The sequence below is a fragment of the Dendrobates tinctorius genome, unplaced genomic scaffold, assembly GCF_039654945.1.
Source record: "Dendrobates tinctorius isolate UK_male_01 unplaced genomic scaffold, ASM3965494v1 ptg000007l, whole genome shotgun sequence".
NCBI lineage: Eukaryota > Metazoa > Chordata > Amphibia > Anura > Dendrobatidae > Dendrobates > Dendrobates tinctorius.
In genome coordinates, this window is record NW_027361675.1 from 51,485,440 (window position 1) to 51,500,424 (window position 14,985).

General features: G+C 45.7%; 1 protein-coding gene across 1 annotated transcript; it reads left to right on the forward strand.

Moving 5' to 3' along the window:
* Positions 1-5,822: 5,822 nt before the first annotated feature.
* On the forward strand, positions 5,823-14,741 carry CYB5D2 (cytochrome b5 domain containing 2). The gene is made up of 4 exons (XM_073574589.1): positions 5,823-6,181; positions 7,690-7,830; positions 7,958-8,141; positions 13,694-14,741. The coding sequence occupies exons 1-4, from the start codon at positions 5,905-5,907 to the stop codon at positions 13,905-13,907; spliced, it is 816 nt and encodes a 271-aa protein (XP_073430690.1). The 5' UTR covers positions 5,823-5,904; the 3' UTR covers positions 13,908-14,741.
* Positions 14,742-14,985: the final 244 nt, after the last annotated feature.

Below are 14,985 nucleotides of genomic sequence, written 5' to 3' on the forward strand. Positions count from 1 at the left end.
CTGTACCATACCAGCGAGGTAGACTTAGGCGCCATATCGCTGCCACTGATACCAGTGTAGGGTCGTGGGCCGGACTGGGGGGTGGTCCCTCTCTTTACCGCGCAGAGACAAAACAGAGACAAGATGGAGGCAGGTCCTGGGTGCAACAGGTCTAAGTTTATTTCACTCGCCGTCCGCCTGACGGCCTCAGAAGTATATCGCACTTCACTTCACCTCACGGCCCTCCGTTTCTAGGGCCCGTTATGCACACTGCACTTTCACACCAGAGACGTGCATGCATGTACCGTCCCTTCTTCACTTTTTGACGCTCCTGACAGGTTCGTCACTGTGGCCGCCTTAGGCCCGTAAACCAACAGCAATTTTACTGGTCAGGCGTCGTGTCAAATACGGTGTCCTACACCCGGTGTCTCGCCTCTACTGCAGTTCTTCCTGTCAGGACCACCCCCCTGACTTTCTCTCTCCTCAGTCCCCCTGGTACGGTTTTCCTCACAGTGCACAAACTGTCGTAGTCCTCCTGTCACTGGAGCTCCCCCTGGGGACTGGAACTTTCTGGAACCCTCCTGTCAAATTTATATCAAACCCGGTTTCCTGTAACTCCGCCCCCCATGACCAACGGTTTCCTAAGCCCTAAGCTGATGTCAAGTCCTTTGCTCACACTCTTCCCTGCCCTCTATTGGTCAACCCAAGGTACTGCACGTCCAGTACACTTTCTCAGCTGTTTCCCCACTGTAGTAACTGACACCTATCTAAACTGTGCAACCCTTCCTTCCTCTATTCTGACAAGTCCGTCCGTCAGGTCACCTTCCCTACACCAGGACCAATGTGGATACATGGTACTAAAATTATGTGACCAGAGTTGCCACTGATGATGGGGAGGAGTACTCACGCAGCCTTGCCCATTATCTTCGTTCCCTTCCCCGTGAGGTGCGGCTACGTGTGCGAGGATCCATTCAGATCCTAATTGACGCAAGCACACCCCCCAATACCCCTTATGAGGTGTTTGAGTTTCTGGAGAGGTGGCAGCTGTCACCCAGGAATCTCATGCGTCTCAACCCACACCCCCAAGTTCTTGCTCAATCAGGGTCTGAGGATCCTCCTGCACGTGGGCCTACACCTCACCCCCTTCCCTCCCTACCCAACATTGGCAACATGATTCCCAAATGTCAGGGTATAACCCAGCACACCAATATGGCCACTTGCTCCCAGCCAATGTTGGAGGCTGGTACCAATCTGGTTGGGGACGACATGGCCATTTTGGTGGTTTAGACTCACGGCCCTACCAGCCCCAACAGGAGAGTCGTCTCCAATATTATAGTGCCCAGTATCCACCTCAAGCCCAGGAGCCGGCCCACTACCTCCATCATGGGCAAGAGTATGCCCCCACACAGGCCGAGGGACAAGTTGACCAAACTAGCCATCAGGCAACACAGGCTGGGCTGCCGCCTTCTCCCCCCCCCACATACTACAATTTATAAGTTTGTGTGTTTTTTTTTTGTTAATGCCGTATTGTTACATTTTACCTTTTTTTTTTTTGTTCTAAGGCCAATTAGGGCCATTTTGTTAAATACCATATCTCTCGAATATGGATTCACAAGGCCTTGAAAAAAAGGATACATAAAAAGTTTTAACTTTCAATTGTTGCTGTCTTTATCAATGATGCACTTACATCACGACATGCTGCCATATGCTTACACAGTGATTTAGAAACAGAGAAAAGACATAAGGGGTTGTAATATATATAGTTTCCCAAAGGCCAAAAAGAAAAATTTACAACATAGACATAGCATGATCTGTCCAAGAAGTTTCCCCCTCAGGTGACAAAGTAATTTGTGAAAATATCATGCACTTTGAGCCCAGAGAGCGGTCTACGTTGAGGGTTGATAGGTGGTCTCGCTCTACGTACATTGTCTGACCCACGCACAACACCAGCAGAGGAGGAACAATCATGTATCCTGGTGAAGTTATGAAGAACGACACATGCTTTAATTACTTCATTTACATTTTGCTCACTCAGCTGAATGGCAGACTGGAGGACCCGCCATTTGGCCCAAAGAATGCCAAAGAAACACTCCACCAGTCGCTGAGCACGTGATAGGCGCAAGTTAAAATTTCTGCACCGGTGGTCCAGGTTGCGCCGGGGATATGGCCTCATGACATTGCGCGTTAACTGCCACAAGGACATAAGGGACTGATTCTTGAGTGGAGCCTGGTAGCTGGCATGGTGGTGGTAGATCCAACTGGTTGGTGCGCAGCCGCCGAGCCATAATGGAAGTATTGAAGACTTTAGAGTCTCCCGTCCTTCCATAGGCCCCAATGTCATCAATTATAAACTTGTATTGAGGGTCGGCCAGAGCCAACAATACCACAGAAAAGTATTGTTTATAAGAATTGGGATTATTATCCTCAACCAGTCTCACATCCTGGGCTGGGGCATGACGAGTTGATGTAGTCTTGACCATATTTGACTACATGTCGACCTGACTATGCCAGAAATGGTAGATCTTCCAATGAGAAACTCATGGTGGAGAGTGGCATAAGACAGGCCAGTGGACAGGAAGCTGAAGAACAACAGAAATGGAACATTTTAGAATGCACAAATTAACAAAACACCAGGTACATACATACCAAACTTGTTAGTGATTCATATCTACTAACACACATATATTTGGTCGCACAATCACTACGTGATATTCAGTACATATTACACTGGTCTGTAAGTTTATATATATCTAGAATAAGATGAGGGCATTAAACTTAGGACAAAATAAAAAACATACTTTGGGCAACACATCATGAACATAGAGAATGTGGTTGTGTAGTACATACCGTAATGTGAGTAGAAGTCGCTCCTCTGCAGATATGGCTTTGCGCATCCTTGTGTCCTGAAAGGTTATCCCAGGATCCCAGGGCGCACTGTCTCCAAAAGTCAATCAAATGTTGCAAGGCTCATGCAACAGTATTTGTAACATTTTTCAGGATGCTCCTGAAGAGAAGAATAGAGGCGGTGAAAATGAGCTCTTGTCAGTTGTTGCCTCAAAAGTGGATGTACGCGTCTCCTCCTCCTGGGATCCACAATCACTGGGTATGGTTGACCAAAGCGGCGGGACAAAACCCAGTTGAAGAGAACACGGTCAGTTGGGGTGAACTGAAGTGTGTCTGACATGTTTGCTAACAACCACCGATACACCAACACAAGCACAGCACCAAAATGGGCAGATTGGAGGCTGCCACCTGGTGTAGAGGCAATAAATAGGGTTGGTGCTGATGATTTAAATTATGTGCAGGCCTCAAAACCGTTAAATGTCCATTTTGCAAGGTTGCGAGAAAAAAACGCTATACGGATGCCATACAGATGCTTACATGAGAAAAATATGCGGCCACACCCTGACAATGGATGACATATGGAGCACTATTTAGGGACCATTTATGCGTATTACGGCCGTACAATATGGTCCGTATTTTTGTACGTTGTGTGTGACTCCAGCCAAAGAGAAAGAGAGAGAGAGATTTTTTTCAGTGCCAGAATGGCTTTTGGGGTTAAATTAAATGAAGAGAAATTGTTCTGATTGACAGATGCGTCGCCCATAGGCGTCCATTCTATCAGACGACGGACGGCGACGGATCCGTCACTGTCAGACATTTCAACGGAGACAAAAAATGTTCCTATGGACTATGTTTCCGGCTGACGGACACCTATTTTCCAATGTATCCGTCGCACGATGGACCAAACGGATGGCTATCCGTCACAATCCATCGCTAATACAAGTCTATGGGGAAAAAAACGGATCCGCAAGGCAAATCCGTCGGATCCGTTTTTTTCTGCTAACGACAGATTTTGATTGATGCAAGTGTGAAACAGGCCTAAAACAAAAGTAATGACTATGTATGTGATATGGTGTTCGGTGGAAACTGTTAGGCTGTGTGCATACGCTGAGGAATCTGCTGCGGATTGATCCGCGCGGATTTCCAAAATCTGCAGATAAATCCGCAGGTCAAAAGACCTGTGGTTTATCTGCGGATTATCCTGCGGTTTTGCCCTGCGGTTTTACCATCTCCACAATGGAGGAGATGGTAAACCGCAGCGGAATCCACAGAAAGAATTGACATGTCAATTCTTTCTGCGGTTTAGAAACCGCAGAAAATCCACGTGGAAAATTCCGCAGCATCTGCACTGCGGTTTCCATTTTCCATAGGGAATAATGGTATCCGCAGGGCCAAATCTGCTGCGGAACTGCAGCAGAATCCGCAGCGTGTGCACACACCCTTAGAGTATATGCATACTCTGCGGATTCTGCTGCGGATCCGCAGCAGTTCTGCAGTGTACAGTAGCATGTAAGTCTATGGGATTTACAATCTGCAGTGCACATGCTGCGGTTTTTTCACTGCGGAAAAGCTGCGGTTTTAAATCCGCAGAAAGAATTGACATGTCGATTCTTTCTGTGGATTCCGCTGCGGTTTTCCACCTATTCCATTGTCCAGGTGTCAAACCACAGGGGAAAACCGCTGGCCAATCTGCAGGTAAAACAGCAGGTCAGTTTACCCGCGGTTTTACCTCCGGATCCGCTGGTGAATCTGCAGCATGTGCACATAGCCTTAGGCTGTGTTCACACGCAGCTTTTTTTTGCGTTTTTGTGGCGATTTTAAACGCGCAATTTTGCCGCCAAAATGCAAAAACCAGCATCCCATGCAATCCTATGGGTTTCCGCAATGCTGTGCTAATGCTGCTGATTTTTCCGCAGCGGAATTGCATCGCGGAAGAATACGCAGCATGTTCATTGTTTGTGTGGAATCGCGGGAAAATACGCACACATAGGAATGCATTGTTCCACTTACTTTCCGCATGTGGCTGTGCACACCATGCGGAAAGTAAGCAGAACATTTGCGGATGGTACCCACGGTCCGGAGGAGAGGAGACTGTCCTCCGGGCTGTGGGTACCATATCCCTGTAAAAAATAGAATTAAAATAAAAAAATTGCGTTCTTCTCACCTTCCGGCGTCCCAGCAGTGTCACCAGGCCTCAGCGATGCTCCCGACAGGTCCCATTCCCAGCAATGCATTGCGATAATGACCTTTGATGACGTCGCCGTCTCGTGAGACCACTACGTCATCAAAGGTCATTGTTGCAATGCATCGCTGGGAATGGGACCTGCCGGGAGCATCGCGATGATCGAGAACGCTGCGTGGAACGTTGGAAGGTGAGAATAACATGATTTTTTACTATTTTAACATTCTATCTTTTTACCACTGATGCCGCATAGGCGGCCTCAATAGTAAAAAGTTGGTCACACCAAACACTATGTTTGACGAGTGTGACCAACCTGTCAATCAGTTCTCTAAGCACTGCTACAGATCGCGTGGAAACCGCTAGCATTCTGCAGCTAAATACGCTTGCAAATCGCTAGTTTTTCCACGGGAAATAGGCAGGAATTTAACATGAGGTTTTCTTGCATTTTTCCTGCGGAATGGAATTCCGGAATTCCAGCGGAAATTTCTGCGGGAATTCCAGACGTGTGCACATAGCCTTAATGTGTGATTGGTGAGTATTTGGTACAGAAATTGAGTTTTTCAAGGAGTGGGCCCTGGGACTGTGGAAGGTTCGAGGGGGGAGGAGGCAATGCTGGGGTGGAACCAACCTGGGCACAGCCTGGGGTCTGAACATGTTGCCAGTATGGAGCCCTGATAATATGCAGAGTCCACAGCGATGAACAGTGACTGAGGCGTGGACTTGTTCGCCAAAATCATTGAGAACTGTGTGGTTAGTGCAGGCTGTAATCCATATTGTTGCCACTAGATGGCAGTGTGATGACTGCATTGGTTCACCACAAAGCATTAGCTCCGCCCCCTTGAGACCCGGAACAAGCGGAGTGCTCAGTGCTGGGCAGGCGAGGCGATCGTGCAGTGCCCATGCTCGGGTACCTGGCAGCCGCTGCTCTGTGCCTGGCGGCACTGCTGGGCATACGGACGGATCCATGGACCTTCATTGAGATCCCCGGGCTGAGCTATATCTTTCCGAAGCAGTGCAGTGTGATCCCGGGACGGCTGCTGAGTAAGGGGGAGCTCTCCATCTATCACGGGGGGCATGGCAGCCCTGGCTTGTACCTGGCAGTGCTAGGGCAGGTGTTTGATGTGCACAAGGGGTTAAAGCATTATGGGCCTGGGGGCTCCTACAGCTTCTTTGCAGGTAAAAATCCTAATTTCTGTCTATGGGGGAAATGTGCCATGGAAATGCCTGTCACTATAGAGCGCAGTCAGAGGGGGAATGAATTGCCTGTTAGTGGATTCCATTCTTGACATGGTTTTTGTTTTGTTTTCTTTATCAAATAATTCTGGAGTTAGTATTAGACTTCTGCACTGTGTTACCCTGTTCTCCCTCCTGGAAGTGTATGCATCAATTGGAAACGTGTGTGTTACCCATGCTTCCAACTGTCCCGCATGGCCTGGGAGAGCCCCAGAATAAGTGGGGATGACCCCGACTCCAGGACGAGAGCGTTTCCTGGGCGTCCTAAACAACGCTGTGATCCCCACATGTTCCCTCTGTGAGGATGCTGCAGCATGACGCTACACCAGAGTCCTGCTACTGGCTCAGCCCTATAACAAAGTACGGCCCCGTTCCCACTCTCAGTATCTTACCTCAGTATTTGTAAGCCAGATCCAGGAGTGCGTGAGAAGTGGTGATGTGGTCCTATTATACTTTTCCTCTGACTGTTCCACTCCTGATTTTGGTTTATTCTTCCCCTTGGCAGAGCTCCTCAGCCCCCAGTCTTCCCCGACTGTAGCATCTTTTTCTGTTATGCATCTCCTCCCCAGGCCTGATGGTCCGAGCCCAGGGGTGGAGGTGATCTAGCCTTATCCTGCACCTTTTTAGGTTTGCCGAGCCCAGGGGTGGAGGTGGTCTAGCCTTATCCTGCACCTTTTTAGGTTTGCCGAGCCCAGGGGTGGAGGTGGTCTAGCCTTATCCTGCACCTTTTTAGGTTTGCACATTTTTTTGCACAGTTTAATTGGATGTTGTGAGCAAAAACACAAAAAGGGCATGGTCTGGTATATAGGGCTCTGGTATGGTCATTTCTATTGCGCTTTTCCTAAGGATCACTTCCAAAAGGTGACAGTTTTAGGTTACTCATACATTTCCAATGGGCATAAAGGAGGAATAGTACAGCTAACAGTTCTAAGGCTGGTTTCAGATTTGCGGGATGTCAGAGCTGCAGAGGGCTGCGTAGTTCCTCCGTGAAGCTCCGCCCACTGCCGCACCTCCTCCGTTCAGCTCCGCCTACGCATGCGTTGTTTTGACGCTGCGGTGAACACATACATGTTGCATTTTGTTGGGGTCACCCCACCGTCAAAACGACGCCCCTGTGCACATACTTTTATTGTGTGGCTGATTGGATCATAGAGGCAGCTATTAGCGGCTCAGACTGTTACACACAGCGAGCACTCCATGCTTCTCTCTTTTCAGCTTTCACCTCCGTACATTGATGCAATTAAATTCTTAGTAAAAATCCGCAGCATATTTGTTCCTCTGTTCATTTCTGCTAAATGTGGATGGTGGGTAGAGATTCACAGCTGCTACGGAATGGCCCATAGGGCTGTTGGAGTGATTTGCGTTGCATACTTAGGGAATCTTTCTGAAATAAATACATTGCGGGAGAGAGTTTATTAAAAACAACTGAATGTTCTATTTCTTTTTCCCAGCGAGAGACGCCTCTAGAGCCTACGTGACTGGAGACTTTACAGAAGGTGGATTAGTAGATGATGTGACCGAACTGTCCCCTCCGCAGATGCTACACCTCCACAATTGGCTTACTTTTTATCAGAAGAACTATGCAGTGGTTGGTATGTATTTTGCCCCCAATATGAGAGCCAGTTGTGCTGATAATAATGTTCTGCTGGTAAGCAGCGTATGGATAGAGACATTATTAAGAAGGCAGTACTTAGTCTTTTTTTTTATTCTTTCAATAAGGTAAACTCATAGGACATTTTTATGATGAAGAAGGAAATCCTACAAAAGCTTTAGAAGAAGCATTAGCCGTTATTGATATTGGGGTAAAGTTAAAAGAGCAGAGATTTGAAGAGAATAAGCAGTTTCCTCCATGTAACTCCGAATTTAACTCTGGTTCCAACAGAGTGTGGTGCTCCAAAAATAGGTGAGTAACAGACTGAGGACACGTTCAGTATTTTACCTCAGTATCTGTAAGCCAAAACCAGGAGTGGAACGGTCAGAGGAAAAGCATAATAGAAACCCGTCACCACTTCTGGATTTATCACCCACTCCTGGTTTTGTGATGGTCAGTATTTTACATGAGAGGGTAGCCTGAGGCCGGGATCACACATGCGAGAAACTCGGACGAGTCCCACATGTTAATATCCGGCACTGCCGCCGGCACTCGGGAGCGGAGCGTGCGGCCGCATAGCAATACATGGAGTCGCACGCTCCACTCCTGAGTGTCGGTGGCAGTGCCAGGTATTAACATGCGAGACTCATCCGAGTTTCTCGCATGTGTGATCCCGGTCTAAGGCTGGGTTCTGGACAAGTCTGAGACCCAATTTACAACTTTAAGTGATGAATGGATCAAAAAATAAGCTAAACATAGTCAAAAGTTGTATACTTCCCGTGTATGGCTACATAGGGAAGCATGTAACTGCATCAGGCACTCAAGACCTGTTCTATCTTGTTGGCTAACCAGATTGTCATAGACTCCTCTAAATATTTATAGTGTTTGCAGCTGACAGTAAAAAATGGCACTCATTTTATTCTATAAAATATGTTAAAGGGGGGGATTCCACTTGATTTCTTTTTCAATAACAGCTCACTAGTTATAAAAAAAAAAAAAAATTGCCTTAGGCCTCTTTCACACTTCCATTTTTGCTTGTCAGTTAAAATCCGCCAAAATGGCGGAAAGCAGATCCGTTTGTAACTGATGCAAACGGATGCCACCGGACCGTTTTTTCGACGGATCCGTTGAATGCAGAATTTTAAAGGAACCGCAGTCTGAGAGAGAGCATTTTTTTCCACTGCCAGAAAGGATTTCAGGGTTAAATTCCCGGCTGACTTCCTTTCTCCGGGCATGCGCACTGAAAAATGCGGATCCTACAGCAAAAAAAAGTTGCAGGGTCCGTCCAGGCATGCCGGCGGACGCTAACATTTTGGCGGATCCGCAAAAAAACGGATCCAACAGATGGCCATCCGTCAGGATCCGCCAGTAATGCAACTCAATGGGGAAAAAAACGGATCCGCCAAAAAAAATGGTGGATCCATTTTTTTCATGAACTGGCGGGTTTTGACTGATGGTCAAAAACGGAAGTCTGAAAGATCTCTGTCTCTCTCTCTGACTGCGGTTCCTTTAAAATTCTGCATTCAACGGATCCGTCGAAAAAACGGTCCGGTGGCATCCGTTTGCATCAGTTACAAACGGATCCGCTTTCCGCCATTTTGGCGGATTTTAACTGACAAGCAAAAACGGAAGTGTGAAAGAGGCCTTACCGATTCCCCCCCCCGTTGCACCTGTTCTAGTGCTGCCCTGGTCCCTTACCATTTTCCATGCTTCCTCATCAGTCAAGGCATTTGACTGCAGTTTTGATCAGCTGTGGCCATTGATTGGCTGCAGTGTTCATATGTCACAAAAACACAAGCAAGATCCCGTTAGTCATATGGACATGTGATCATTGCAACCAATCACTGAACTCAACACATTTGTCACTAGTCTTGGGGTCATACTTGATTCCGAGCTCTCCTTTGCCCCCCACATTCGATCACTGGCTCGCTCTTGTCATCTGCACCTCAAAAACATTTCTAGAAGCCGACCTTTTCTTACTTTTGACTCTGCAAAAACTCTTACTGTTTCTCTTATTCATTCTCGTCTCGACTATTGTAACTCTCTTCTAATCGGTCTCCCGCTTACCAAACTCTCCCCTCTCCAATCTGTCTTGAATGCTGCAGCCAGGATCATACTCCTCACCAATCGTTACACTGATGCCTCTACCTTGTGCCAGTCATTACACTGGCTACCCATCCACTCCAGAATTCAGTATAAACTTATTACCCTCACCCACAAAGCCCTCCATAGCTCAGCACCACCTTACATCTCCTCCCTTGTTTCAGTATACCACCCTACCCGCGCCCTCCGTTCTGCTGATGACCTGAGATTAGCATCCTCAATAGTCAGAACCTCCCACTCCCGTCTCCAAGACTTTACACGTGCCGCGCCAATTCTTTGGAATGCACTTCCCAGGTCAATACGATTAGTCCCCAATCCCCACAATTTTAAGCGTGCCCTAAAAACGCATTTATTCAGACTGGCCTACCGCCTCAACACATTAACCTAATCTATCCCTGTGTGGCACAGCCAAAAGTTTTACCATAACCAGATTTCCCACATGCTTTATGCATCCATGAGCCCTCTGTGTTTGTACTGTTACACACTTAACATTATGGCTGGTCCATACAATCAGGGCAACTGTTAACACCCACCTTTCGTGTCTACCTCCTTCCTCATAGACTGTAAGCTTGCGAGCAGGGCCCTCTTTCCTCTTGGTATTTGTTATAATCTACTGTATGGGATTATTGTTATGCTGTAATGTCTATTGTCTGTACAAATCCCCTCTGAAATGTTAAGGGCTGCGGAATATGTCGGCGCTATAAAAATAAAATTTATTATTATTATTAGTCACTGACTTTTGCCAGTTTTGAAGAAGAGTATAGAAAGCTATCCAATGGCTGGATAGCCTTAAGGACAAAAATGTCCAGGAAGGATGGGAAATCTTGAAAAATGAAATTCTCAAAGCACAGTTGTTAACAATTCTGAAAAGAGGGAAGAATAAGAAGCATTTAAGGAAACCAGGATGGATGAACACAGAACTTAAGCACATGGTAAAAAGGAAGAAAAAAATGTTTATAAAATAGAAAGAGGGAGGCATATCTAAAGAAGAATATAATGCTGTCTGCAGAACCTGCAGGGCACAAATCAGATTAGCTGAAAATGAATTGAGGCTTGCAAGAGATGTCAAAAGCAATAATAAAGGATTTTGGGGATATGTCAAAAGTAAAAGAAAAGTCAAAGATGCTATAGGATTTTTACAGGATGAAAATGAAGAAATTGTAAGACAGGATGTTGAGAAGGCTGAACTTTTAAATTCCTATTTTGCATCTGTTTGCTCTCAGAAAGGAAATGTAACATCAGCTGTTCTTCACTGCTGTCCTATTAAGGGAATAGAAGAATCCAGGATATCTATAAACAGAAAGATAGTGAGGAAACACTTAGCTAACCTAAATGAATTCAAGTCTCCAGGTCCAGATGAATTACACCCCAGAGTACTGAAGGAGATAGCAGAAGACATTTTTGAACCCCTCTCCATAATCTTTGAAAATTCTTGGAGAACAGGAGAAGTGCCAGAAGACTGGAGAAGAGCAAATGTTGTTCCTATCTTCAAAAAGGGGAAGAAGGTGGACCCAGGCAACTATAGGCCGGTGAGTCTGACTTCTATACCAGGAAAGATCTTTGAACAAATTATTAAACAACATGTATGTCAGTACCTGGATAAGAATGAAGTGATTAAACAGAGTCAGCATGGGTTTGTAACTAATAAGTCATGTCAGACTAACTTAATTTCCTTCTATGACGGAATCACTGATTGGGTGGATCAGGGAAATGCTGTAGATATAGTATATCTTGACTTCAGCAAAGCATTTGACAAAGTCTCTCATACAATCCTTATTGAAAAAATGACTAAGTATGGAATGGACAAGGCAACTGTTAGGTGGATTCATAACTGGCTTAGGCCGGTTTCACATTAGCGCTTTTTAAGCGCACGTACGGCCGGGGGTAGCTCCGCCCCCGAGCCGGCTCTCTGCCCAGCGTGCCCGCCCCTTGCTTGTAGCGCCGCCTCCTAGCGGACAGCGGCGCCTGCGATCGGCGCACCCTATCTTTAGCATAGGGTGCGCAGATCATCCGCAGGCCGTGCGCTAGTTGCGCTTTGACATGTGCTGCGCACTTTTGACGGTGCGCCGTGCGCGCCAAAATCCGAAAAGTTCGATTTTGGCGCGCACGGCGCACCGTCAAAAGTGCGCAGCGCAGGTCAAAGCGCAACTAGCGCACGGCCTGCGCACGATCTGCGCACCCTATGCTAAAGATAGGGTGCGCCGATCGCAGGCGCCGCTGTCCGCTAGGAGGCGGCGCTACAAGCAAGGGGCGGGCACGCCGGGCAGAGAGCCGGCTCGGGGGCGGAGCTACCCCCGGCCGTGCGTGCGCTTAAAAAGCGCTAATGTGAAACCGGCCTTAGTGATCGGACCTAAAGAGTGGTCGTAAATGGCTGCACATCCAGTTGGAAGAATGTCTCAAGTGGGGTACCACAGGGCTCTGTCCTGGGCCCTGTATTGTTCAACATCTTTATCAACGATTTAGATGAAGGAATTGAGGGTAAACTGATTAAATTTGCTGATGACACAAAGCTAGGAGGGATAGCTAATACTAGAGAAGAGAGAGAGAGGATTCAAAAAGATATAAATAAACTGGAGAAGTGGGCAGCAACTAACAGAATGGTTTTTAACAGGGAGAAATGCAAAGTACTACATCTGGGCAATAAAAATGAAAAAAGCATATACAGAATGGGAGGAATAGGGCTAAGTGACAGCACATGTGAAAAAGACTTGGGTATACTAATAGATCACAGACTGAATATGAGTCAACAGTGTGATGCAGCAGCAAAAAAGGCAAATGCAATTCTAGGATGTATTAACAGAAGCATACAGTCTAGATCACGTGAAGTCATTATTTCCCTCTACTCCTCTTTGGTCAGACCTCATCTGGAATATTGTGTCCAGTTTTGGGCACCACATTTTAAAAAAGACATCAACAAACTGGAGCAAGTTCAGAAAAGAGCGACCAGAATGGTGAAGGGTCTGCAAACCCTGTCTTATGAGGAAAGGTTGCAGGATTTGGGAATGTTTAGTTTGCAAAAGAGAATACTTAGAGGAGACTTAATAGCTGTCTACAAATATCTAAAGGGCTGTCACATTGTAGAAGGATCATCTTTATTCTCATTTGCACAAGGAAAGACTAGAAGCAATGGGATGAAACTGAATGGGAGGAGACACAGATTAGATATTAGAAAAAACTTTTTGACAGAGTGATCAATGAGTGGAACAAGCTGCCACGAGAAGTGGTGAGTTCTCCTTCAAAGGAAGTCTTCAAACAGAGGCTGGACAGACATCTGACTGGGATGATTTAGCAAATCCTGCTTTGAGCAGGGGGTTGGACCAGATGGCCCAGGAGGTCCCTTCCAACTCTACGATTCTATGATTCTATATTTTTTTTATTTTACACTGTGCAGAAAGAGTTATGGAATATAAAATTCAGAGGGTGGACAGTCGTTTAAATATACTGTAAGAAGTTATGGGGTTGTTGATCTACTGTATCTGTATATCTATATAGATCCAGGTGTTGAATGTATAAGTATTAGTTACTACATATGGGTGGATTATAATTTTTTATAAGTAAAAAGAACTTCTGGTTGCATTGCCGCTGTTACAACTAACTTTTGAGCTCACTAAGATTTATCTAGTCCTGCTCTAGATTCACGGCATTGACAAGTACCCTGATAGCTAAATTGCCAGAAACTAAAGAGGTTGATAGACTGTGTATATGTACAATAACTTTTATAAAGCCAGCTACAACTGATTAATTATTGTTTGTCTTTGTAGTGGTGGAATACAAAGAGATTGGGCCGGAGTCCCCAGAAAATTGTACCTAGCTGGATATGATGGATATCGCTGTGTATGTGTCAGAACTACTGGTCCCCCATCAGAAGATCCTGAGACCATAGAACATGATGACCATGGAGATCTACATAATCCTTCCCTGAAGGAATATAAAGACTGCAATCCTCTTTTTGACTGGTGCCTGCTTAAAGAATAAATGATATATATCAGTAACTTATACATAATGGATAGATACTTACAACATGCTAAGTAGAGATGAGTTAGACCAACAGACCAGAGCTCTGCGAACCTCCTCCTACCTGTCGATATCCTTGGTGACTTCTCTGTTTAGTAGGCTGGGCACGACGTTATTGTTTCAGTGAGTGTAACGCAAGCATGACTTCATGCCGAGAATACCACACTCTGATTCTAAGTGCTGTTCTTGATAAGATGGACTCTGGAGGACCACTATTACTAATATATGGTTTTAGTAAAATTGTGATATCTACACATTCTGATGTCACTTTGGAAAAAGACTTCCACATGTCTTATTGGCGCGTAATACAAATGGTGCAGCTTGTGCTATGGATTTATCAAGAGGGTCCACAACCACATAAAAATTTTGACTTTGGAAAACTGCAGGCAGCCGGCCATTGTTTTTGTTCTAAGTTTCCTCCTTTAGCCCCAGTCTGATTTCTTAGTTTTTGTATTCACATGGATTGCTCCTTGGTGAATGCCATTCATCTATGCTTTTCCTATAAGGCCTCCTATACCAGAGGTGTATCTAGGGGGCTGTACAGTGGCATGCGCAACTTTAGGAATAACTCCACCAAACATCATTATTTAGTAAGTGTAAACCCTACAGAAAGTGATTAGAAAGCTTGATCACTATACAGAGCTACCCCATAACATTGTAGCTATCCTGACATTGATAATTCTGGAGCATCTTTTTTTTTTTTAGCACTCTGCTGTGTATTTTTCTCTTATTTCTAGAAAATAATAAATTGACATCAGTCAAGTTGGGGGAGTGTCCTTCCCCACTATCACTATACCATCAGTGTTCTCTGCAGCCACCTTTCAACACCACCCTCTTGTGAAGGGAAATGGTGCCACCCTGTTGTCAATTTATTCATAATTTTTCAGGAGGTAAAACAGGATCGCCACAAGGTTGAATCATGTCCAATAAGATCTCTATGAGGTCGTTGCTGAAACAGCCAATTATCTATACTACTTTTGATTAATTATGAGCATGAGGAGCCATCACAATGAAGACGGAAACACAATTGTAAGTTCAG

Excerpts from the sequence above, each read along its gene's own strand:
- CYB5D2 (XM_073574589.1), top strand. The coding sequence starts at position 5,905 with ATGCTCGGGTACCTGGCAGCCGCTGCTCTGTGCCTGGCGGCACTGCTG. Across the intron at positions 6,182-7,689 it reads CTCCTACAGCTTCTTTGCAG|CGAGAGACGCCTCTAGAGCC; the intron begins GTAAAAATCCTA and ends TCTTTTTCCCAG. Across the intron at positions 7,831-7,957 it reads GAAGAACTATGCAGTGGTTG|GTAAACTCATAGGACATTTT; the intron begins GTATGTATTTTG and ends TCTTTCAATAAG.